Below are 24,636 nucleotides of genomic sequence, written 5' to 3' on the forward strand. Positions count from 1 at the left end.
ACTACACTTCAATAAAGTTTATTTTTTAAATGTTTTCCTAAATTTTCAGACTGATGCTAATATTTTCAGAAACGGTTGGATATCTGAACACAGAATTTTACTATAAGCAGAAGGAGAATGAGGAGTTTCCTGGAAGGGGGAGAGGAAACCAATGGGGCAAGATTCAACTGTTTGTCATCACAATTATTTCAGATCAGCAAGGTAAGACCACCTGGAAGACCATGAGCTACAATAGCCATTAACCCCTGAGTAGTTGATATATGGAGACAGGGGCCAATATTTTAAGAACAGGCAAAGAAACTACACTTCACTCTTAATAGAAAGTTAGCTTTTGAGTGCATATGGAATAGGAGACCCTTCCTTTAATGTTAAAGCAGAAGCTTTATCTTAGATCTAGAGTTTATATTGGGAATAAGAAAAGGCAGAGAAAATCACTTAGCAAGTTCTGCAACATTGTTGAGTTTATCTGAGAGAGTATGTTTTAAATCAAAAAAAGATTTAATTGACACTAATTGGCAAGTTCAAGGTTTTGACTTTTGTTTTACATAGCTTTTTAATTTTTTCACATTAATAAGACACATGGGATAGAAGAGAGTTAATATAGTTATAAAATTAACTATTTTCACATGATAATAATATCATGGCAGTATTTTCACTCTGCTAGTGAGTGAGTGAAGGTCACTCATTCATGTCTGACTCTTTGCGACCCCATGGACTATACAGTCTGTGGAATTCTCCAGGCCAGAATACTGGAGTGGGTAGACTTTCCCTTCTCCAGGGGATCTCCCTGACCCAGGGATTGAACCCATGTCTCCCGCATTGCAAGAAGATTCTTTACTAGCTGAGCCACAATGGAAGTCCAAGAATACTGGGGTGGTTAGCCTATCACTTCACCAGCAAGTCTTCCCGACCCAAGAATCGAATCAGGGTCTCCTGCATTACAGGCAGATTCTTTACCAACTGAGCTATGAGGGAAGCCCCTGCTAAACTCTGTTTAATTCTGGCTCTTTTGCTTTTATATATGTATTTATCAGATTATCAAGAATCAATATGTCTCGTTTAAATTTACTCACATTTGTAATTTGGACAATTTTGATTTACATCATTCCTTAAACGGAGAGAAGCTGGCCACCATTTTCTGTTAAGACAATCAAATACATAAAATTTTTGGTAAGTAATTATGCTATGTATCATAAACCAGTCTCTTCTCCCTCACCTTAAATAATTCTGCTTCCTTAACCTTTCTACTGGCACTTTAAAAACCTTCATTCATGTGGTGTCCCCACCACATTCTTAAATATTTCTAATGAAAATGTTCAAACCTGATGAAAATCTAGGAAAAATCCAATCAGATTACAGAGATTTTATAAGAATGATAAATTTCAATTCAAACCTTTAAGCTAGTTCAATTGATTTTTAATCTTATTTTATTTAAAAGGAAGCAAAACTAACTTACCAAGTATGTTTATCTTGTCTTGGAAGCAGAGTATTCAATATCCATCAACTTGTTTTTGGCTGGTTATTCTTCAGAGATGGTATAGGCTCACAAAAAAGCAGTAATTTTTTTTTTCTTTTTCCTTTTTTTTTTTTTTTAGGAATGCTACTTTTAATTTGTATTTGTGCTTATTTGAAAGTAGATTTTATGAAATTTGTTTGACTTCCCCTCATAACTTTTACAATTATTTATTTAAATCTGTGGGTATTAACTTCAAGTTGTTTAAATCTATGGATTCAACATCTGTATCCATGAATTTTTTGACTCCTTTGTTGATTTTGTTTCTTCTTTGTATCTATAGATTCAACATCATTAACTTCTACTTTCTTATTTGAATATTCTTTTTGAATCTTTCTGGGGGTCTTTCGTTGAATCCTCATCTCTCCAAATTTTGTGTAATTAACCGCCAAGTCCTTCTAATGTTTTACCTTATTTTTATTAAATGAAGCTTTTCTGAGTCCATCTTTTGAATTCGTCTTTCCCCCACTTTACAAATTATATCATTAGTTCTTTGGATACCACTTCCACTCATAGATGGAGTTTCAGACTACTAAAATTGTTTCATCAAATGTGCTTTTGAATTTTCATCCAAGGCCTACTTTCCCTTTTTGGCATCTTTCTTGGCGTCCTTCTTGGCGTCCTTCTTTGCATCCTTCTTGGCATCCTTCTTGGCTGCATCCTTTGGTTCACTTTCTGCCTCGCCAGGCTTCTTCTCATCCTTCTTTTCTTTTTTACTATCCTTCTTCTTCAAATCTTTTTTGTCCTTTGATTCATCACCTTTCTCACCGGCTTTCTTTGGATCTTTTTTCCCTTCCTTATCCTTCTTTGCATCTTTCTTTTCACCTTCTGATTCTGTAGCAGACTCCTTGCCCTTCTTTGAACCTTTCTTACCTTTACCTTTTTTGTCATCTCCTTTTTCACCTTCTGATTCTGTAGCAGACTCCTTGCCCTTCTTTGAATCTTTCTTATCTTTTTTGTCATCTTTCTTTGCATCTTCTTTTTTGCCTTCTGCCTTTGAATCAGACTCCTTGCCCTTCTTTGAACCTTTCTTACCTTTACCTTTTTTGTCATCTCCTTTTTCACCTTCTGATTCTGTAGCAGACTCCTTGCCCTTCTTTGAACCTTTCTTACCTTTACCTTTTTTGTCATCTCCTTTTTCACCTTCTGAATCTGTAGCAGACTCCTTGCCCTTCTTTGAATCTTTCTTATCTTTTTTGGAATCTTTCTTTGCTTCTCCTTTTTCACCTTCTGATTCTGTAGCAGACTCCTTGCCCTTCTTTGAATCTTTCTTATCTTTTTTGGAATCCTTCTTTGCATCTCCTTTTTCACCTCCTGAATCTGAAGGAGACTCCTTGACCTTCTTTGAGCCCTTCCTATCTTTTTTAGCACCTTCCTCTCCACCTGCTTTTTCATCTTCAGATTCTGTCGCTGATTCCTTGCCCTTCTTTGAACCTTTTCTCTCTTTTTTTAAGTCTTTCTTTTCATCTGGTTTCTCTTCTTGAGCTTTTGAAAGTTTCCTGGATTTTTCCTTCGAATCTGTGGCCTCTGCTTCTGAATCTGATTTGTCCTTGTCTTCTTTACTTTTCTTAGGCGTCAAAGATGAAGGTTTAGCTGCCTTTTTAGCATCCTCCTTGGAGGGAGAAGTTGCTTTCTGGGGATGCTGACTCCTGGCAGCTAAATAAACAGATGGTCTCTCAGAAATTCTCATTAAAGAACGGTGCATCCATAAAGGTCGTTTACGATCTCCCCTTAACTTCTCTGCATCATAATTCTGAAATATTGGTTAGAATAATGATGAACAATTTGTGTGTGAATTACACAGCCATTTTTACCAGATATTGAATGCATTCAACTTTGACCATGAAAATATTTTAGATTTTGATTAATAGAGGATAAATGGTAGCTTACATAGTTTATTGTGCTTTAAAAAAAAAATTTGTTCCTTGTTGTACTAAAGGACAGTCATACCTCATTTTGGGGCTAATTTTAATTTAGAGGACCTTCATAATTCCCTCAAGATTTATGTTAAAATGCTCAGAAACCTCCACTTTCTAATGACATATCATAAGCTCTTTTCACAATCATGAGAGACTTTTATTTTTTTTTAAACTCTATGTTCTTGAAGCTTGTTGGAATATCTTAACCACTTGCCATTTCTATGCTAACTCAGGAACTAATTATTCTCTAATATCTAAAAGTTTTATGTTCAAGCATATCCTGGTCTCTATTGTCACGTTCAAGATTTCTGGAAGTTTGAATGCTACCTGTGGTTAAAATTAAAAGCCTGGTACTCTTCTCCTTGACAAGATATAATTTGAACATCAGCTAAGAACCTGTAATAATGAAAGCAATAATCTTTCATTGACAACTAGTTTCTGCAGAATGGTGTATTCTGTTTTCAACTCCTAGTCAAATATTTTTAAAAAGTTAATTGCAAAAATAACAAATTTTGGAAAGAATGTTAATGAATCGTAAAACAAACAAGAAAGAAAAAAGAAAGAAGAACATTAAAAAAAAAAAAAACAGAAGAAATTGGGTTACATCAACAAGAGTTGAAGATACATCATTTGGTGAAAACTTTTCTTGAAATTTTTCATATTCCATGATGATCCCAGAAACATTGGGAAATATTAATCTTCTAATGCTCAGAATTCTGAATTATGCATTTCTGGAAATGAGAAAGCATTGAAACTTTCTCAGTGTATGATGTAACTCCATGATTCTAATGAGGGGATATCTCCAGCTCTGGAATATTTTCTGAATGTTCATACTAACTGTAATATTAGGATATCAAGATTTCTATGTTTCTTGGATACATATTTTCTGTAATGTGATATTGCTGAACTAATATTTGATAGAAAATATGGGAATATTTTTTTATATAGTGAAATGCAAAGAAAATAGATCTACTTTCTCCAAGTAGTAGAATTGAATTACCTTTAACTGTACTATTCATGGACTGCCCAGGTGGCACTAGTGGTAAATAAGCTGCCTCTTAATTTAAGAGGCATAAGAGATGGGGATTAGATCCCTGTGTTGGGAATATCCCCTGGAGAAGGGTATGGAAGTACACTCCAGTATTCTTGCCTGGAGAATCTCATGGAGAGAGGAGTCCAGTGGGCTACAGTCCATAAGGTTGCAAAGAGTTAGAAACTACTGAAGCGACTTAACACACATGTATGGTCCAGTATGCTAGTTAAAAGCCTCATGTGAACTGAATCCAATTACATTATAAGATCCAATTTCTCAGTTGCACTAGTCCCATTTCAAATGTTCAGTAGCAATATTGGAATTAGAATGTAAAGATATAAAATACTTCCATCATCACAGAAATCCCATTGGTCAGCCCTGATCTATAACATATATAAAATATTCATGATTTTAAGACTATTATGAGTAACATTATATAACTTTTTCAATACTCACAGGACTTATATTTTCTCGTAGTTGGGAAGGTTTTGATCTCCTTCTTTTTCCTGGCCTTGGTGGTTTGGGAAATACCAGAGCAAAGTGTTGCTGATTCCATGATTTTTTGCTTAATTCACTGACTGAAATAAAAAACAAAAAATAAGTATACATCTCAGAGTAAATAGAATTTTATCAGGTCTAAAATGGCAGTAAGGTAATTGTATGTAAATGAATAAATAAATAATATAAATTATGGTTTCATGCATTTGGTAATATTTGAAAATTATTATTATTAATATGAGGAAATTAAATTTGATCATTTTAAAATTTTCACCAGCTTTATGGTTAGCTATATAGTCACTGTGAAACTAATATAGTCTATAATGTAAATAGAAAGAAGCAGTTTTACTGTTTTGTCTTCATCCTTCAATCTCTCCATTCTAGATTTTTATTTTTAATACTCTTTTGGTTGGAATACAATTCTGCTGAGAACAGAAGATGTGGTAACTACTTCTGTAGCTTCCAACGCACTTAGCACATTTCTTGTTTAAAATAATCAGTAAATATACAATTGGGTCTATGATATTCTTTTTTTTTTGTACTTTATTTCTGCTTTTTATTTATTTTATTTTATTTTTTTATCATGTACATATGCTTTTATTTCTTCATAGATTCCCAGAGTATGGCCACAGAATTAAACATTACTGTGCAAAATTAAATTGTTAAAGATACTTCCAGTTTACATTTTCAAAATATTTAGTCATTGTCCCACCATTAATATATTTTTGTGTTCCCTCACACTCTTTTTTTTTAAATTTTTTAATTTTTTTTTAATTTTAAAATCTTTAATTCTTACATGTGTTCCCAAACATGACCCCCCCTCCCACCTCCCTCCCCATAACATCTCTCTGGGTCATCCCCATGCACCAGCCTCAAGCATGCTGTATCCTGCGTCAGACATAGACTGGCGATTTGATTCTTACATGATAGTATACATGTTAGAATGCCATTCTCCCAAATCATCCCACCCTCTCCCTCTCCCTCTGAGTCCAAAAGTCCATTATACACATCTGTGTCTTTTTTGCTGTCTTGCATACAGGGTCGTCATTGCCATCTTCCTAAATTTCATATATATGTGTTAGTATACTGTATTGGTGTTTTTCTTTCTGGCTTACTTCACTCTGTATAATCGGCTCATTTCATCTATCTCATCAGAACTAATTCAAATGAATTCTTTTTAAAGGCTGAGTAATACTCCATTGTGTATATGTACCACTGCTTTCTTATCCATTCATCTGCTGATGGACAGCTAGGTTGTTTCCATGTCCTGGCTATTATAAACAGTGCTGCGATGAACATTGGGGAACATGTGTCTCTTTCAATTCTGGTTTCCTCGGTGTGTATGCCCAGCAGTGGGATTGCTGGGTCATAAGGTAGTTCTACTTGCAATTTTTTAAGGAATCTCCACACTGTTCTCCATAGTGGCTGTACTAGTTTGCATTCCCACCAACAGTGTAGGAGGGTTCCCTTTTCTCCACACCCTCTCCAGCATTTATTGCTTGCAGATTTCTGGATCACAGCCATTCTGACTGGTGTGAATTGGTACCTCATAGTGGTTTTGATTTGCATTTCTCTAATAATGAGTGATGTTGAGCATCTTTTCATGTGTTTGTTAGCCATCCGTATGTCTTCTTTGGAGAAATGTCTATTTAGTTCTTTGGCCCATTTTTTGATTGGGTCATTTATTTTTCTGGAGTTGAGCTGCAGGAGTTGCTTGTATATTTTTAAGATTAGTTGTTTGTCAGTTGCTTCATTTGCTATTATTTTCTCCCATTCAGAAGGCTGTCTTTTCACCTTGCTTATAGTTTCCTTTGTTGTGCAGAAACTTTTAATTTTAATTAGATCCCATTTGTTTATTTTTGCTTTTATTTCCAGAATTCTGGGAGGTGGATCATAGAGGATCCTGCTGTGATTTATGTCAGAGAGTGTTTTGCCTATGTTCTCCTCTAGGAGTTTTATAGTTTCTGATCTTACATTTAGATCTTTAATCCATTTTGAGTTTATTTTTGTGTGCGGTGTTAGAAAGTGATCTAGTTTCATTCTTTGACAAGTGGTTGACCAGTTTTCCCAGCACCAATTGTTAAAGAGATTGTCTTTACTCCATTGCATATTCTTGCCTCCTTTGTCAAAGATAAGGTGTCCATATGTGTGTGCATTTGTCTCTGGGCTTTCTATTTTGTTCCATTGATCTATATGTCTGTCTTTGTGCCAGTACCATACTGTCTTGATGGCTTTGTAGTAGAGCCTGAAGTCAGGCAAGTTGATTCCTCCAGTTCCATTCTTCTTTCTCAAGATTGCTTTGGCAATTCGAGGTTTTTGTATTTCCATACAAATCTTGAAATTATCTGTTCTAGTTCTGTGAAAAATGTGGCTGGTAGCTTGATAGGGATTGCATTGAATTTGTAAATTGCTTTGGGTAGTATACTCATTTTCACTATATTGATTCTTCCAATCCATGAACATGGTATTTTTCTCAATTTATTAGTGTCCTCTTTGATTTCTTTCATCAGTGTTTTATAGTTTTCTATATATAGGTCTTTAGTTTCTTTAGGTAGATATATTCCTAAGAATTTTATTCTTTTCGTTGCAATGGTGAATGGAATTGATTCCTTAATTTCTTTTTCTACTTTCTCATTATTAGTGTATAGGAATGCAAGGGATTTCTGCATGTTGATTTTATATCCTGCAACTTTACTATATTCATTGATGAGCTCTAGTAATTTTCTGGTGGAGTCTTTAGGGTTTTCCATGTAGAGGATCATGTCATCTGCAAACAGTGAGAGCTTTACTTCTTCTTTTCCAATTTGGATTCCTTTTATTTCTTTTTCTGCTCTGATTGCTGTGGCCAAAACTTCCAGAACTATGTTGCATAGTAGCGGTGAAAGTGGGCACCCTTGCCTTGTTCCTGACTTTAGGGGAAATGCTTTCAATTTTTCACCATTGAGGATAATGTTTGCTGTGGGTTTGTCATAGATAGCTTTTATTATGTTGAGGTATGTTCCCTCTATTCCTGCTTTCTGGAGAGTTTTTATCATAAATGGATGTTGAATTTTGTCAAAGGCCTTCTCTGCATCTATTGAGATAATCATATGGTTTTTATTTTTCAATTTGTTAATGTGGTGAATTACATTGATTGATTTGCGGATATTGAAGAATCCTTGCATCCCTGGGATAAAGCCCACTTGGTCATGGTGTATGATCTTTTTAATGTGTTGTTGGATTCTGATTGCTAGAATTTTGTTGAGGATTTTTGCATCTATGTTCATCAGTGATATTGGCCTCTAGTTTTCTTTTTTGTGTGTGACATCTTTGTCAGGTTTTGGTATTAGGGTGATGGTGGCCTCATAGAATGAGTTTGGAAGTTTACCTTCCTCTGCAATTTCTGGAAGAGTTTGAGGAGGATAGGTGTTAGCTCTTCTCGAAATTTTTGGTAGAATTCAGCTGGGAAGCCGTCTGGACCTGGGCTTTTGTTTGCTGGAAGATTTCTGATTATAGTATCAATTTTCGTGCTTGTGATGGGTCTGTTAAGATTTTCTATTTCTTCCTGGTTTAGTTTTGGAAAGTTGTACTTTTCTAAGAATTTGTCCATTTCTTCCACGTTGTCCATTTTATTGGCATACAACTGCTGATAGTAGTCTCTTATGATCCTTTGTATTTCTGTGTTGTCTGTTGTGATCTCTCCATTTTCATTTCTAATTTTATTGATTTGATTTTTCTCTCTTTGCTTCCTGATGAGTCTGGCTAATGGTTTGTCAATTTTATTTATCCTTTCAAAGAACCAGCTTTTGGCTTTGTTGATTTTTGCTATGGTCTCTTTTGTTTCTTTTGCATTTATTTCTGCCCTAATTTTTAAGATTTCTTTCCTTCTACTAACTCTGGGGTTCTCCAATTCTTCCTTTTCTAGTTGCTTTAGTTGTAGAGTTAGGTTATTTATTTGACTTTTTTCTTGTTTCTTGAGGTATGCCTATATTGCTATGAACTTTCCTCTTAGCACTGCTTTTATAGTGTCCCACAGGTTTTGGGTTGTTGTGTTTTCATTTTCATTAGTTTCTATGCATATTTTTATTTCTTTTTGATTTCTTCTGTGATTTGTTGGTTATTCAGAAGTGTGTTGTTCAACCTCCATATGTTGGAATTTTTAATAGTTTTTCTCCTGTAATTGAGATCTAATCTTAATGCATTATGGTCGGAAAAGATGCTTGGAATGATTTCGATTTTTTGAATTTATCAAGTTTAGATGTATGGCCCAGGATGTGATCTATCCTGGAGAAGGTTCCGTGAGCACTTGAAAAAAAGGTGAAATTCATTGTTTTGGGGTGAAATGTCCTCTAGATATCAATTAGGTCTAACTGATCTAATGTATCATTTAAAGTTAGCATTTCTTTGTTAATTTTCTGTTTAGTTGATCTGTCCATAGGTGTGAGTGGCGTATTAAAATCTCCCACTATCATTGTGTTATTGTTGACTTCCCCTTTCATATTTGTTAGCATTTGTCTTACATATTGCGGTGCTCCTATATTGGGTGCATATATATTTATAATTGTTATATCTTCTTCTTGGATTGATCCTTTGATCATTATGTAGTGACCTTCTTTGTCTCTTTTCACAGCCTTTGTTTTAAAGTCTATTTTATCGGATATGAGTATTGCCACTCCTGCTTTCTTTTGGTCTCTATTTGCGTGGTATATCTTTTTCCAGCCCTTCACTTTCAGTCTGTATGTGGCCCTTGTTTTGAGGTGGGTCTCTTGTAAGCAGCATATAGAGGGGTCTTGTTTTTGTATCCATTCGGCCAGTCTTTGCCTTTTGGTTGGGGCATTCAACCCATTTACGTTTAAGGTAATTATTGATAAGTATGATCCCGTTACCATTTACTTTATTGTTTTGGGTTCGGGTTTATACACCCTTTCGTGTTTCCTGTCTAGAGAATATCCTTTAGAATTTGTTGGAGAGCTGGTTTGGTGGTGCTGAATTCTCTCAGCTTTTGCTTGTCTGTAAAGCTTTTGATTTCTCCTTCGTATTTGAATGAGATCCTTGCTGGGAACAGTAATCTGGGCTGTAGGTTATTGTCTTTCATCACTTTAAGTATGTCTTGCCATTCCCTCCCGGCCTGAAGAGTTTCTATTGAAAGATCAGCTGTTATCCTTATGGGAATCCCCTTGTGTGTTATTTGTTGTTTTTCCCTTGCTGCTTTTAACATTTGTTCTTTGTGTTTGATCTTTGTTAATTTGATTAATCTGTGTCTTGGGGTGTTTCGCCTTGGGTTTATCCTATTTGGAACTCTCTGTGTTTCTTGGACTTGGGTGATTATTTCCTTCCCCATTTTAGGGAAGTTTTCAACTAGTATCTCGTCAAGGATTTTCTCATGATCTTTCTTTCTGTCTTCTTCTTCTGGGACTCCTATAATTCGAATGTTGGAGCGTTTCATATTGTCCTGGAGGTCTCTGAGATTGTCCTCATTTCTTTTAATTAGTTTTTCTTGTTTCCTCTCTGATTCATTTATTTCTACCATTCTATCTCCTATTTCACTAATCCTATCTTCTGCCTCCATTATTCTACTATTTGTTGCCTGCAGAGTGTTTCTGATCTCATTTATTGCGTTATTCATTATATTTTGACTCTTTTTTATTTCTTCTAGGTCCTTGTTAAACCTTTCTTGCATCTTCTCAATCCTTGTCTCTAGGCTATTTATCTGTGATTCCATTTTGATTTCAAGATTTTGGATCATTTTCACTATCAATATTCGGAATTCCTTCTCAGGTAGATTCCCTACTTCTTCCTCTTTTGTTTGGTTTGGTGGACAACTCTCCTGTTCCTTTACCTGCTGAGTATTCCTCTGTCTCTTCATCTTGGTTATATTGCTGTGTTTGGGGTGGCCTTTTTATATTCTGGTAATTTGTGGAGTTCTCTTTATTATGGAGCTTCCTCACTGTGGGTGGGGTTTTATCAGTGGCTTGTCAAGGTTTCCTGGTTAGGGAGGCTTGTGTTGGAGTTCTGGTGGGTGGAGCTGGATTTCTTCTCTCTGGAGTGCAGTGGAGTGACCAGTAATGGGTTATGAGACATCAAAGGTTTTGGAATAATTTTGAGCTGCCTGTATATTGAAGCTCAGGGGAGTGTTCCTGTGTTGCTGGAGAATTTGCGTGGTATGTCTTGTTTTGGAACTTGTTGGCCCTTGGGTGGAGCTTGGTTTTGGTGTAGGTATGAAGGCATTTGATGAGCTTCTATTGCTTAATGTTCCCTGAATTCAAGAGTTCTCTAATGTTTTCAGGCTTTGGATTTAAGCCTCCTGCTTCTGGTTTCCAGTTTTATTTTTACAGTCGTCTCTAGACTTCTCCATCTATACAGCACCGATGATAAAACCTCTAGGTTAAAGATGAAAAGTTTCTCCACATTGAGGGACACTCAGAGAGGTTCACTGAGTTACAAGGAGAAAAGAAAATGGAGGGGGTAGTTAGAGGTAACTGGAATGAGATGTGGTGAGATCAAAAGAGGAGAGATCGAGCTAGCCAGAAGTCACTTCCTTATGTGCGCTCTATAGTCTGGACGGCTCAGATGTATTTACAGAGTTATACGGGGAAGAGGAGAGGGAGGAAGTAGACAGAGGTGTCCAGGAGGATAGGAGAGAGGAATGAGAAGTAGAGAGACAGATCCTGCCAGTAACCAGTTCCTTAGGTGTTCTCCACTGTCTGGAACACACAGAGATTCACAGAGTTGGATAGAGACGAGATGGGGGAGAAAAGAGACAGAGGCCACCTGGTGGAGAAAAAGGAGAGTCCAAAGGAGGAGAGAGTGGTCAAGCCAGTAATCTCGCTCTCAGGTAAACCTGGGTAGTGAAGTTTGGGTTTTTAAATGAACAAAATTGACAACAAAAACCTAAGAGCAGAGATTAAAAATCTGTTTTTGAAGACAATGGTCTGCTTTTCTGGTTGCCTGATGTCCTCTGCCAGCCTACAGCAGTTGTTTTGTGAAGTTTGCTCAGCGTTGTAATGTTCTTTTGAGGAATTTGTGAGGGAGAAAGTGGTCTTTCCATCCTATTCCTCCGCCATCTTTTCCTCTCTCGCTAAGATATTCTTAATTATTAATCATTTTCTAAGCTACAAGAGTAAATGTTATATGCCCAAGAACTGCACTGTTATAAGTGATATACTAATGAACAAAATTGATAAGGAGTACCTACAGAATTATGATTATGATGATTGAGTTATATAGAAACTATAATATAAACAGTTGAAAACATTAAGGTTACCAATGAGATCAGTGAAAGAGATATGTTTACTCAATTTAAATATGTACAAAACATGCTATATATGAGACTTGTCATTCTAAAGACAGAATCAGGATCAGTGAGAAAAATGCAAAATGAAAAATGAGTTTAAGTTCAATATATGGGTTAAAATTGATTACTTGATATCAGAGAAGGAGAAGGAAATGGCAACCCACTCCAGTACCCTTGCTTGGAAAATCTCATGGACAGAGGAGCCTGGTGGGCTGCAGTCCATGGGGTCACAAAGAGTCGGGCATGACTAAGCAACTAACACTTAGTTACACTTCAACATCAGGTTGACTGGCCTTGTCAAGTAATGAATTCTTTGTCAGTTATAAGTCTGGTACAGAGTATCAGGAATGTAGCATAAGACATTTCTGACACAGATGAGAAGTTGTTTATCCATTTTTTACACTGCTTTTCATGTAAGATTTTCTGATTTTTTTGAGTTCTAACATGTAAATTTGTTCTTATTTATGTTGCTAAACATATTTACTTAATTTTCTTTGAATTAAAGACAAAATATCTTTAGAAGGTATTTACTGAACCCGTCATAAAAGTGCTTGAAAAATTAAAAGTTGATTTTTAATAATGCTCCATAACAGCTGTTGTTATATTACTTATCCCTAAAATTACTTACACATTTTTTAAAAAATGAACTCTTTCTTACCTGGAACGTAATTATCATATGCTCCAAAGTTTATTTTTTGGCTATTAAAATAAGAGGGAAAAGTTTTAATCAATTTATATAAAATCACTCTATTTAATTATCATTATTACACACAAACACTAGCCACTGCAAGCTAGAGAAATAGTTTGCATTCTTTCTGTTTATTATGTAAGATCACAGAAAAATGGAGAGCGGTAAATACATGTTTTTAGCACAAACTTCAACATAATTAAAATAAGGTGGGTAAAGATTTTTCAGAAAAAACTCAATTGACATATCTTAAATATTGACATTTATGATTTATTTTTAATGTGAAACCATGAGTGAAATTTTCCCCACTCTGTGTTCCAAAGACTCTTAAAATTGAACTGTAAGACACTACAAGAATTATAAGATATAGTCTTAAAAAGACTATGCTTAGGTAAGGCCAGATCCTCAAAATAATCTCAGAATTTAACCGAATCCAAATTAATAAATGGTTTTCCCATGAGATGCGAATGTGTGTATGTGTGTGTTGGTCAGTGGTTACCACAATTATTGATATGGATTTTGATGTTTTCAAGATAAATAAAACTGGTGTTATAAAGTAGTTTCTATTTGTCTTAGCAGTATAAATGCATGTTTATGCTGACAAAGAAACATTTTACATCTAATTCTTATTTATTTTAACTAAGGCACATAATATGATCTGTTAAAGGAATATATTTATACATTAGCCCATTATATTATAAAAATAAAGTCACTGATGATCATGAGTTTCAGTTTTACACACACACACACATGCATCCACCTAAAAACACACATGACAACAAAGCATTTTACTTTTTTTGACATTGCATAAATAATACTAATAAAATATAGTAAAAAAAAAAAAGTATCTTGGTAGCTTCATTACAATTTTAGTTCCCAGCAAAAAACCTGGCACACGTTTGCCACTCTACAAAAAATTTGAATTAATTAATTGAATAAAATTGAAGATGTATTGACTATTAAGTTATCTGACCTAGTATTTCTTGACTGGAGATGTGTATTAAAATTACTTGTCCTACTATATCTAAATCTCTAAGCTTAGATCTAGCCAATGTACATTTATACACTGGTGAAATTTTTTTTTTCAACCATGGTTATAAACTTTTTTTTTTCTAAGTGTTCTGAAACAGGAAACACGTTATTATATATGAAATTTTAAAGTGGTACATAAGCATGGTCCATGAAATTGTATGTAATCTCTGAGGAATATTCTTTGATCATAAAGAAATTGAATTAAAAATCAGTAACAAAATTACAGTTGACCCTTGAACAACAAGGATTTGAACTCATCAGTTCAGTTGCTCAGTCATGTCCAACTCTTTTGTCTCCAACACACCAGGCTTCTCTGTCCATCACCAACTCCCAGCTTGCTCAAACTCATGTCCATTTAGTCAGTGATGCCATCCAACCATCTCATCCTCTGTCTTCCACTTATCCTCCTGCCTTCAGTCTTTCCCAGCATCAAGGTCTTTTCTAATGAGTCACATCTTCTCGCAGGTGGCCAAAGTATTGGAACTTCAGTTTCATCATCAGTCCTTCCACTGAATATTCAGGACTGATTTCCTTTAGGATGGACTGGGTTGATCTCCTTGCACTCCAAGGGACTCTAAAGTGTTTTCCAGCATCACAATTCAAAAGAATCAATTCTTCAGCCTTCTTTATGGTCCAACTCTCATATCCATACATGACTACTGGCTAGAGAGACCTTGCTGGAAATATCTTTGCTTGTTAATATGCTGTCTAGGTTGGAAATAGGTTTTCTTTCAAGGAGCAAGTGTCTTTTAATTTCATGGCTGCAGTCACCATCTGCAGATTTTTCGAGCCCAAGGAAAAAAGAAAGTCTGTCACTGTTTCAATTGTTTCCCCATCTATTTGCCATGAAGTGATGGGACTGGATGCCATGACCTTTGTTTTCTGAATGTTGAATTTTAAGCCTGCTTTTTCACTCTCCTCTTTTACTTTCATCAAGAGGCTCTTTAGTTCCTCTTTGTTTTCTGCCATAAGGGTGATGTCATCTGTGTATTTGAGGTTACTGATATTTCTCCCAGCAATCTTGATTACAGCTTGGGCTTCCTCCAGCCTGGAATTTCACATGATGTACTCTGCATATAAGTTAAATAAGCAGGGTAACAATATACAGCTTTGACGTACTCCTTTCCCAATGTGGAACCAGTCCTGTTGTTCAGTGTCCAGTTCTAACTGTTGCTTCTTGACCTGCATACAACTTTCACATGAGGCAGGTAAGGTGGTCTCGTATTCCCATCTCTTGAAGAATTTCCCACAGTTTTCTGTGACCCACACAGTAAAAAGCTTTAGTGTAGTCAATGAAGCAGAAATAGATGTTTTTCTGCAATTATCTTGCTTTTTCTATAATCCAACAGATGTTGGAAATTTAATATGTGCTTTCTCTGTCTTTTCTAATCCAGCTTGAACATCTGAAAGTTCACGGTTCATGTATTGCTGAAGCCTGGCTTGGAGAATTTTGAGCATTACTTTGCTAGCATGTGAGATGGATGCAATTGTGCAGTAGTTTGAACAGTCTTTGGAATTGCCTTTCTTTGGAATTGGAATGAAAACTGACATTTTCCAGTCCTGTGGCCACTGCTGAGGTTTCCAAATTTGCTGGCATATTGAGTGCAGCACTTTCACCACATCAGGATTTGAAATAACTCAGCTGGAATTGCATTGCTTCCACTAACTTTGTTCATAGTGATGCTTCTTAAATCCCACTTGACTTTGCACTCCAGGATGTCTGACTCTAGGTGAGTGATCACACCATCATTGTTATCTGGGTCATTAAGATCTTTCTTGGTATAGTTCTTTGTATTCTTGCCACCTCTTAATATTTTCTGCTTCTGTTAGGTCCATACTGTTTCTGTCCTTTATTGAGCCCATCTTTGCATGAAATGTTCCCTCGGTGTGTCTAATTTTTGAAGAGATCTCTAGTCTTTCCCATTTTATTGTTTTCCTCTATTTCTTTGTACTGATCACTGAGGAAGGCTTTCTTATTTCTCCTTGCTATTCTTTGGAACTCTGCATTCAGATAGTATATTTTTGCTTTTCTCCTTTGTCTTTTGCTTCTCTTCTTTTCTTAGCTATTTGTAAGGCCTCCTCAGACAACCATTTTAATATTTTGCATTTCTTTTCTTGGGGATGGACTTGATCACTTTTAGAATTTGAAGAAAGTGTTCCCATAATTATTTGATACTTACAGAGGAACTTAATTGATATTGGTAGAACATTCCATCATAAGCAGAAGAATGTGTTGTTGTTGTTGTTTTTTAAAGGTACATGGAACATTCCTCAGGATTGATCATATTCTGGGTGTCAAAATGAGCCTTGGTTAATTTAAGAAAGTTGAAATCATATCAAGCATATTTTCTGAACACAAGACTATGACATTAGTAATCAATTTTTTAAAAAGCCTAAAAAACATAAACATGTAGAGAATTAAAATAAAAAAAAAAACTTCTACTAAACAATCAATTGGCCATTGAAGAAATCAAAGAGGAAATTAAAAAATACCTAGAGACAAATGACAATGAGAGTATCACAATTCAAAACCTATGAGACAGAGAAAAAGCAGTTCTCAGAGGAAAGTTTATAGCAATACAATCTTACATGAGGCAACAAGAAAAATCTCTAATAAACAATCTAACCTACCCTAAAGTAACTAAAGAAGTAACTAAACCCAAAATTAGTAGGACAAAATTCAGAAAGATAACAGCATAAATAAGGTGAATTAGAGATGAAAATACAATAGAAAACATTAATGAAGCTAAAAGCTGGTTCTTTGAAAAGATAAACAAAATTTGATAAACTGTTAATGAGACTCATCAAGAGAAAAAGGAAGAGGACTCAAATCAATAAAATAGCAAATGAAAAAGAAGTTAGAACTGACACTAAAGAAATATACAGTATCATAATAGATTACTCATGGCATTATATATCAATAATATGGACAATCTAGAAGAAATGGACAAATTCTTAGACAATTACAATCTCCCAAGACTGAACTAGGAAGAAATAGAAAATACGAACAAACCAATCACAAGTACTGAATTTGAAATGGTGCTTTATAAATTCCCAACAAACAAAAGTCCAGGACCAGAGGGTTTCACAGGCAAAGTCTCTTAAATATTTAGAGAAGAGTTGGTGGGTTTTCATTTCCTTCTTCAGGGGGTCTTTCTGACCCAGGAATTGAACCCATATCACCTGCATTGGCAGGTGGATTCTTTGCCACTGAGTCACCAAGGAAGCCATTCTCCTGAAACTATTCCAAAACAAAATACAGAGAAAGGAACATTCCAAAGTTCATTCAATGAGGCCACCATCACCATGATGCCAAAACCAAAGACACTACAAAAAAATAGAAAATTACAGGCCAATAAACTGATGACTATAGATGCAAAAATTCTTAACAAAATACTAGCAAATGAAATCCCTTCAGTACATTAAAGGATCATCAGTTCAGTTCAGTTCAGTCTCTCAGTCGTGTCCGAGTCTTTGCAACCCCATGAATTGCAGCACGCCAGGCCTCCATGTCCATCACCAACTCCCGGAGTTCACTCAAACTCACGTCCATAGGGTCGGTGATGTCATCCAGCCATCTCATCCTCTGTCGTCCTCTTCTCTTCCTACCCCCAATCCCTCCCAGCATCAGAGTCTTTTCCAATGAGTCAACTCTTCACATGAGGTGGCCAAAGTATTGGAGTTTCAACTTTAGCATCATTCCTTCCAAAGAACACCCAGGGCTGATCTCCATTAGAATGGACTGGTTGGATCTCCTTGCAGTCCAAGGGACTCTCAAGAGTCTTCTCCAACACCACAGTTCAAAAGCATTAATTCTTCGGCGCTCAGGTTTCTTCACAGTCCAGCTTTCACATTCATACATGACCACTGGATAAACCCTAGCCTTGACTAGATGGGCCTTTGTTGGCAAAGTAATGTCTCTACTTAAAGGATCATACACCATTATCAAGTGGGATTTATCCCGAGAATACAAGCAGTTTTCTATATCCACAAATTAATTAGTGTGTTACACCACAATAACACATTGAAGACTAAAAACCATATGGTAATCTCAATAGATGATAAAAAGCTTTTGACCAAATTCAACCAGCATTTATGATAAAAACTCTCCAGAAAGTGGGCAATGAGGGCACATGCCTCAACATAATAAAGGCTACATATTTCAAAACTACAATTAACATCATACTCAATGTTGAAAAGCTTGAAAGCATTTCCTCTAATCTGTGATGAAAAATCAAGAATATACAATGGAGAAGACACAGTCTTTTCAATAAATGATTCTGGAGAACTGGACTGCAACATGTAAAAAAATGAAATTAAAACATCAGATCACACCATACACAAGAACAACTCAGAGTGGATTAAAGACCTAAATCTGAGACCGGATACTATAAAACTCTTAGAAAAAAACATAAGTGCACAGTATATTACAATGCTTTTTGACATAAATTGCAGCGATATATTTTTGATCCATCTCCTAGAATAATGGGAATAAAAATAAACAAATGTCACCTAATTATGCTCAATTATTTTTCACAGCAAAAGAAACCATAAACAAAAAGAAAAGAAAATCCACAGAATGGAAGAAAATATTTGCAAACAATACATCCAAGAAGGGATTAACCTCCAAAATTTACAAACAGCACACTCAGCTTAATGCCAAAATAATGAATAACTCAGTTAAAAAGTGGTAACAAGACCTAAATAGACATTTCTCTAAAGAAGACATAGAGATGTCCAAAAGACACATGGAAAGATGCTCAGCTTCACTAATTATTAGAGAAATGCAAGTGATAACTACAATGAGATCACCTCATAGCAGTCAGAATGTCCATCATCAAAAAGTCTACAAAACATGCTGGAGAGAATGTGGCAAAAAGGGAACCCACCTACACTGTTGGTGGGAATGTAAATTGGTATAGCCAGTATGGAGAACAGTATGAAGGTTCTTGAAAAAAAAAACTAAAAATAAAGCTATCATATGATTCAACAATCCCACTCCTGGGCATATATTTGAAGGGAAACATGGTTTCGAAGTGTACATGCACTCCATTGTTTATTACAGCATTGTTTACAATAAGTAAGACATGGAAGCAGCCTAAATGTCAATTGATGAAGGAATGGATAAAAAAGATATGGTACACATATACAATGGAATATTAGTCATTAAAAAGAATGAAATAATGCCATTTGTTAACAACATGGAGGGACCTGGAATTTATCATATTCAATGTGTTAGATAATGATAAACATCATAATCACTTCTATGTGGAATCTTAATAAAAAGATACAACTGAACTTTTTTACAAAGCAGAAAGGAACTCACAGACTTAAAAACAAACTTTATGGTTACCAAAGTGGAAAAGTAGGGGGATGAATAAATTGGGCTCCTGTGTTGCCATATACATACTACTGTATTTAAAAGTAGATAACCAACAGAGATCTACAGTATAGCACAAGAAACCTTGATCAATATTCTGAAATAACCTCAATGGGAAAAGTATTTAATAAAGAGTTTGTCCATGTATATGTATAACTGAGTTACTTTGTTATACACCTGAAACCTGCAAATCAGCTATTTTCCAATACAAAATGATAATTGTAAAAAACTAGAGCAAATATAAAAATCCAATGTCTCCTTTTTGAAAAGATTATTAAAATGTATTGACTTTTAAAAAGACTGATTAGAAAAAGAGAGAGAATACACAGATTACCAGTATCAGGACAGACGAAGGTTTTATAATTACATATATTTTAAAGGATAATGAGCTATATCAGTAATAATTTAATTACAGTAGATTTAACAACTTAAGTGAAATAGATGAGCTCCTTGTAAAATTTTTTTATTTGCTAATAAGTGTGTTAGTCTCTCAGCCGTGTCCAACACTTTGTGACCCCATGGACTGTAGCCCACCAGGCTCTTCTATACATAAAATTTTCCAGGCAAGGATACAGGAGTGGGTTCCCTTCTCCAGGATTGTTTACCAGTACTGACACTCAATGAAACAACAAAATGGTGAATAGTCTGATGACTCAAATAAACTTCATCTATTATCTTAAAGCTTCCCAGAAAGCAAAGCACAGGTTCATAGCATTTTATTGATAAATCAAATTTAAAACTTAAGGAAAAAATATTAACTCTACAAAATTTTTTCAGAAACAAGAAGGAGCAGAGGTTTATACCCATTCTTGAGACTGATATAAAGAACACTGTCATCAAAATGTCTCAAGAACATTACTAGAAATGTATATTAATAACTAATACTATGCATACTATAGACTATATGATAATAATACTATAGACTATGCATTATTACAGACACAAAGTTCCTTAACGATTTCTTAATTATTCTTGCTGAACAATATGTAATATACATAAAGTCTAATACGTCATGATCACTGAGGTTTACTCTCTGGGATGTAAATGTGTTAGTTTAAGGTATATGAATTAATCAGTGTAATTACTTAAAAAATATAAGAAAATCCTCTTGATCATCTCAAAATATTTAGAAGTTTTGAAAATAAGTAACATTCATTCATGATTAAAGAGTCTGAGAAAGCAAAGAATAGAACACATCTTCCTCAAATTGATAAAATGAGTCTAGACAATACTTACTATTAAAATTAAATCAATGGTGGAATATTGACTGTCTTTTCTCTAAAATCTGTAAACAAGTTATGGATATTCACTTCATTCCTTCGTTGTAACTTAGACCCTGTTTTGTTCTATAAGGCACTAAAAGCATTAAGACTGGACAGGAAGCAAAATGGCCTTTATTCACAGAACGCATGATTGAGTAAATACTATATTGCATGACAGCTAAAAAATAATTACTTAGAGATATTTAGTGAATGTAATAAGATCATATAAGCTCTAATTATATAAATCAATTATATTTCTATAATTAGAAAATAATTTACATTTAAAGAAACAATAGAATATAACTTGTAATAAATTATTTTAAAACAATTTTATTGAAATATATGAGACCTATGTAAAGAAACCAAAAAAAAAAAATCCTCTGGGAAATGAAAGATGAAAAGGAAAAAATTATACATGTAAAAATATATATTTCTCTGATTAGAAATAAAAGAACACTTTAAACCCACTAGAATACCTAAAGTTTTAAGGATTAATGACACCAGTCATTAGCTACAATACAGAGCATCTGACATGTTCTTCATCAATGATGTATACACAAATAGTACTATCAATTTTGAATGTAATTTGATATTTTAAAATAAAGTTAAGCATACACATGTTTTACGGTTCAGTATTTTCACTAGTAGCTTACCCAAAAGAATTCTACCAAAAACTTGGGGAAAATATTTATAGCAGCTTAATTCATAACAACCCAAAACTGAAGTACCCCATAATAATAAAAAACTAAAGCAATCAATTGTGGAATGGGTAAACTAACTATGGTATATCCATGTAATGGAATACTACTCAGCAATGTAGAGGAATGAATTACTAGCATATGCAACATGGCAACATGGGTGATTTAAAAAAAATGCTATACTGAAAGAAAAAAAAAATTCCAGAAGCCAAAAATTAAAGCATATAAATGTTATGATTTAATTTGTATGATTTTCAGGAATAGGAAAGATTTTCAGTGGTAACTTAGCAGCCATTTATGAAGAGGGGAGGAATGGACTGAGTATAAACTCGCAAAATGTAACAATGATATGGTTGAAATTCCTGTTTCTTAAGGTTGCCTAGGTTAGGGTTAAAAACAAGTCAATGAATTTAATTTTGTTTTAACTGAAGAGAATTTATAGGACCCTAAAATAGCAATGATCCAAATATAGTTCTCACTCACTATGTAAATTTACACACATCATAAGCAGTTAAATCAATTTACTATTTTAGGACTCGATAGTTCCCCTAAGTCTGGTTCTGCTAGTAATTGAATTTCTCTCGTTGCCTCTCTGTAACAGTCAAGAAAGTTTTTTAGACCAGGATGTATTCAGATTTAATTTTTGAAGTTTCTTATGAAAAAAAAAACCAAAACTGCCAGTATATGTTTTAATCGGTTTAAAAAACCAAAACTGCCAGTATATGTTTTAATCGGTTTTATTTAAAAACCATTTTTATGTGAATATAAATTTATTTCTATCCTGCATTAAAGAAGTCCCTCAAAAGTTTGGAAATGGTCTAATTTAATTACTTAAAAAAAAAAAGAAACATGACATGTAAGTCGAAAGGCTGTTATTTTGTGATACAATTAGTGTTTGAATTAAGGTCTTTGAATACATTATATTAAGGTCTTTGGGCTTCCCCGTGGCTCGGATGGTAAACAATTCACCTGCAATGCGGGAGGTGTGAGTTCTATCTCAGGGTAGGGAAGATCTTCTGGAGGAGAGTATAGCAACCTACTCTAGTATTCTTGCCTGTAGAATCCCCATGGACAGAGAAGCCTGGTAGAGTCCTCCATAGGGTCACAAAGAGTTGGATACAACTGAAGCAACTTAGTGCACTCACACGCGCACGCACTCACACACACACACACACACACACACACACACACACACACGATGTATTATACATACATACAGAATAACTAACACTTCATCTTAACTAAGATTAAACGGAATACAGAAGCCACAATTCTGTCTTTACTTCCGATCCACATATCTAATTGTTAGAAAAAAGTTTGAGTATCTGTGAGTTTTTTTATATGAAGAATATACACACTGTCAGCATTAGGGAAAATAATATGTTCAGGACTTAACAAAGGGAAGCTAGCTTTAGATTTTCCTGAATAAAAGGTTGAGATCCCAAACTAAGAGACATGAGGAGATATTTTAAGAGAAAAATCTGTTTCTATATTACCACTGGAAATTGTACTTTATTAAAGGGTTACACATTGAACCAAGTTTGTAGGATTTAGTTCTGGCCTGGAAACTTAATATAAGAACAAAATACACCTGCTTTTACTTTTTCCTTTAATAGTATCTCTGTTTGGAAATAATTATAAAAATGAATAATAAATTCATAGGGTAAGGACACTCAATAATATAATATTGCCTCCAATTTCATTTTGTTGAAGTCTTTATGTTATAGTAGAAGTACAATTTTAAAGGTTATGTTCCATTTCCATTTATACTAATTATAAAATATTAGCTATATTCACTATGTTTTACAATATATCATTGTAGCTTATTTATACTAGTTTGTGCAACTCTCATTGCTTCCCTCTTTATTGCCCCTCCTCACTTCCCTCTCCACACTGGTAGCCACAAGTTTGTCTTCTGTATTTCAGAGTCTGTTTCTTGTTTGTTATATTCACTAGTTTGTTTTATGTTTTTAGGTTCTATGTGTGATATCATGCAGTATTTTTCTTTCTTTAACTTATTTTACTTAACAAAACATTCTTCAAGTCCATCTATTTTGTTAGAGTAGCACAATTTCATTCTTTCTTTGTGGCTGAGCCATATTCTATTTCACATATATATATATATGAAATACATATATGTGTGTATATACATAAATATATAAATGAGTACAAGTCAAACATGTGCTGAGTTGTGTCTGACTCTTTGCAGCCCATGCACTATAGTCCACCAGGCTCCCATGTCTGTGGGTTTCTCCAGGCAGGAACACTGGAGTTGGTCACCATTTCCTTCTCCCTATGTATAATATTAACTATATATATATATATATAATATTAACTATATATATATAATATTAAATATATATATTATATATATATATATATATATATATATATATATAGTGGCTTACCAGGTACCACCACAGTGGTAAATAATCTTCCCGCCAATTGAGGAGACACAAGGGACCAAGGGACACAGGTTTGATCTCTGGATCAGGAAGATCCCTTGGAGTATGAAATAGAAACCCACTCCAGTATTCTTGCCTAGAAAATTTCATGGACAGAGGAGCCTGGCAGGCTATAGTCCATGGGGTCACAAAGAATTATATGTGACAGAGATGTGGCATATATATCATCTTTATCCATTCATCTGTCGATGGGTATTTACATTGCTTCCATATCTTGGTGCCTGCAGTTTCATTTGAAATGCCCATAGACAACCTTTATGTGTGAATATCCCAATATATCCAGTCAACAGGTTTTGGATTTGGGGGTTCTGTGTCAATTGCATAGTAAATAAGGGCACAGAAGAATTAGCAAAAAGTTTTCCAGGGACTGACAGGGGACTGAATCAATCTTGTATTTGCAGAGGGGTCTCTAAATAAAGGCAAATGTCAAGAGCCACATGGGATTTTCTGGTGAGGAATGGCTCTAAGTGCACGCGCACACATGTACACACACACACACACTTGCTGATACTGACATCTAGTAGGTAAGAATACTGCAACACATCTTAAAATACACAGGACTCCCATTCCTCTGTGCACCCCCACTACTCTGTCTTCAACTCCAAAAAAGAGTTATCCCTCCTAAAATGTCACCTGTACCAAGGCTGGTAAACCCTATTCTATATACCAAGGTGGATCTCTAGGCCACGAGAGTATGAAAGAACTTATTAATGCAATGTAAGGAGAGATAAGAGCCTTTTTCAGTGATCAATGCAAAGAAATAGAGGAAAACAACAGAATGGGAAAGACTAGAGATCTCTTCAAGAAAATTAGAGATACCAAGGGAACATTTCATGCAAAGATGGATTCTATAAAGGACGGAAATGGTATGGACC

At 34.8% G+C, this 24,636-nt stretch overlaps 1 protein-coding gene across 1 annotated transcript; it reads right to left on the bottom strand.

The window, feature by feature from the left end:
- Positions 1 to 2,090: 2,090 nt before the first annotated feature.
- Positions 2,091 to 20,350, bottom strand: CYLC2 (cylicin 2). The gene is made up of 4 exons (XM_060411548.1): positions 20,346 to 20,350; positions 12,895 to 12,935; positions 4,922 to 5,043; positions 2,091 to 3,266 (listed from the first exon to the last, which is right to left on the bottom strand). Exons 1-4 carry the CDS (start codon positions 20,348 to 20,350, stop codon positions 2,091 to 2,093), a joined length of 1,344 nt encoding a protein of 447 aa, XP_060267531.1.
- Positions 20,351 to 24,636: the final 4,286 nt, after the last annotated feature.

This window comes from Ovis aries, chromosome 2, assembly GCF_016772045.2.
Source record: "Ovis aries strain OAR_USU_Benz2616 breed Rambouillet chromosome 2, ARS-UI_Ramb_v3.0, whole genome shotgun sequence".
NCBI lineage: Eukaryota > Metazoa > Chordata > Mammalia > Artiodactyla > Bovidae > Ovis > Ovis aries.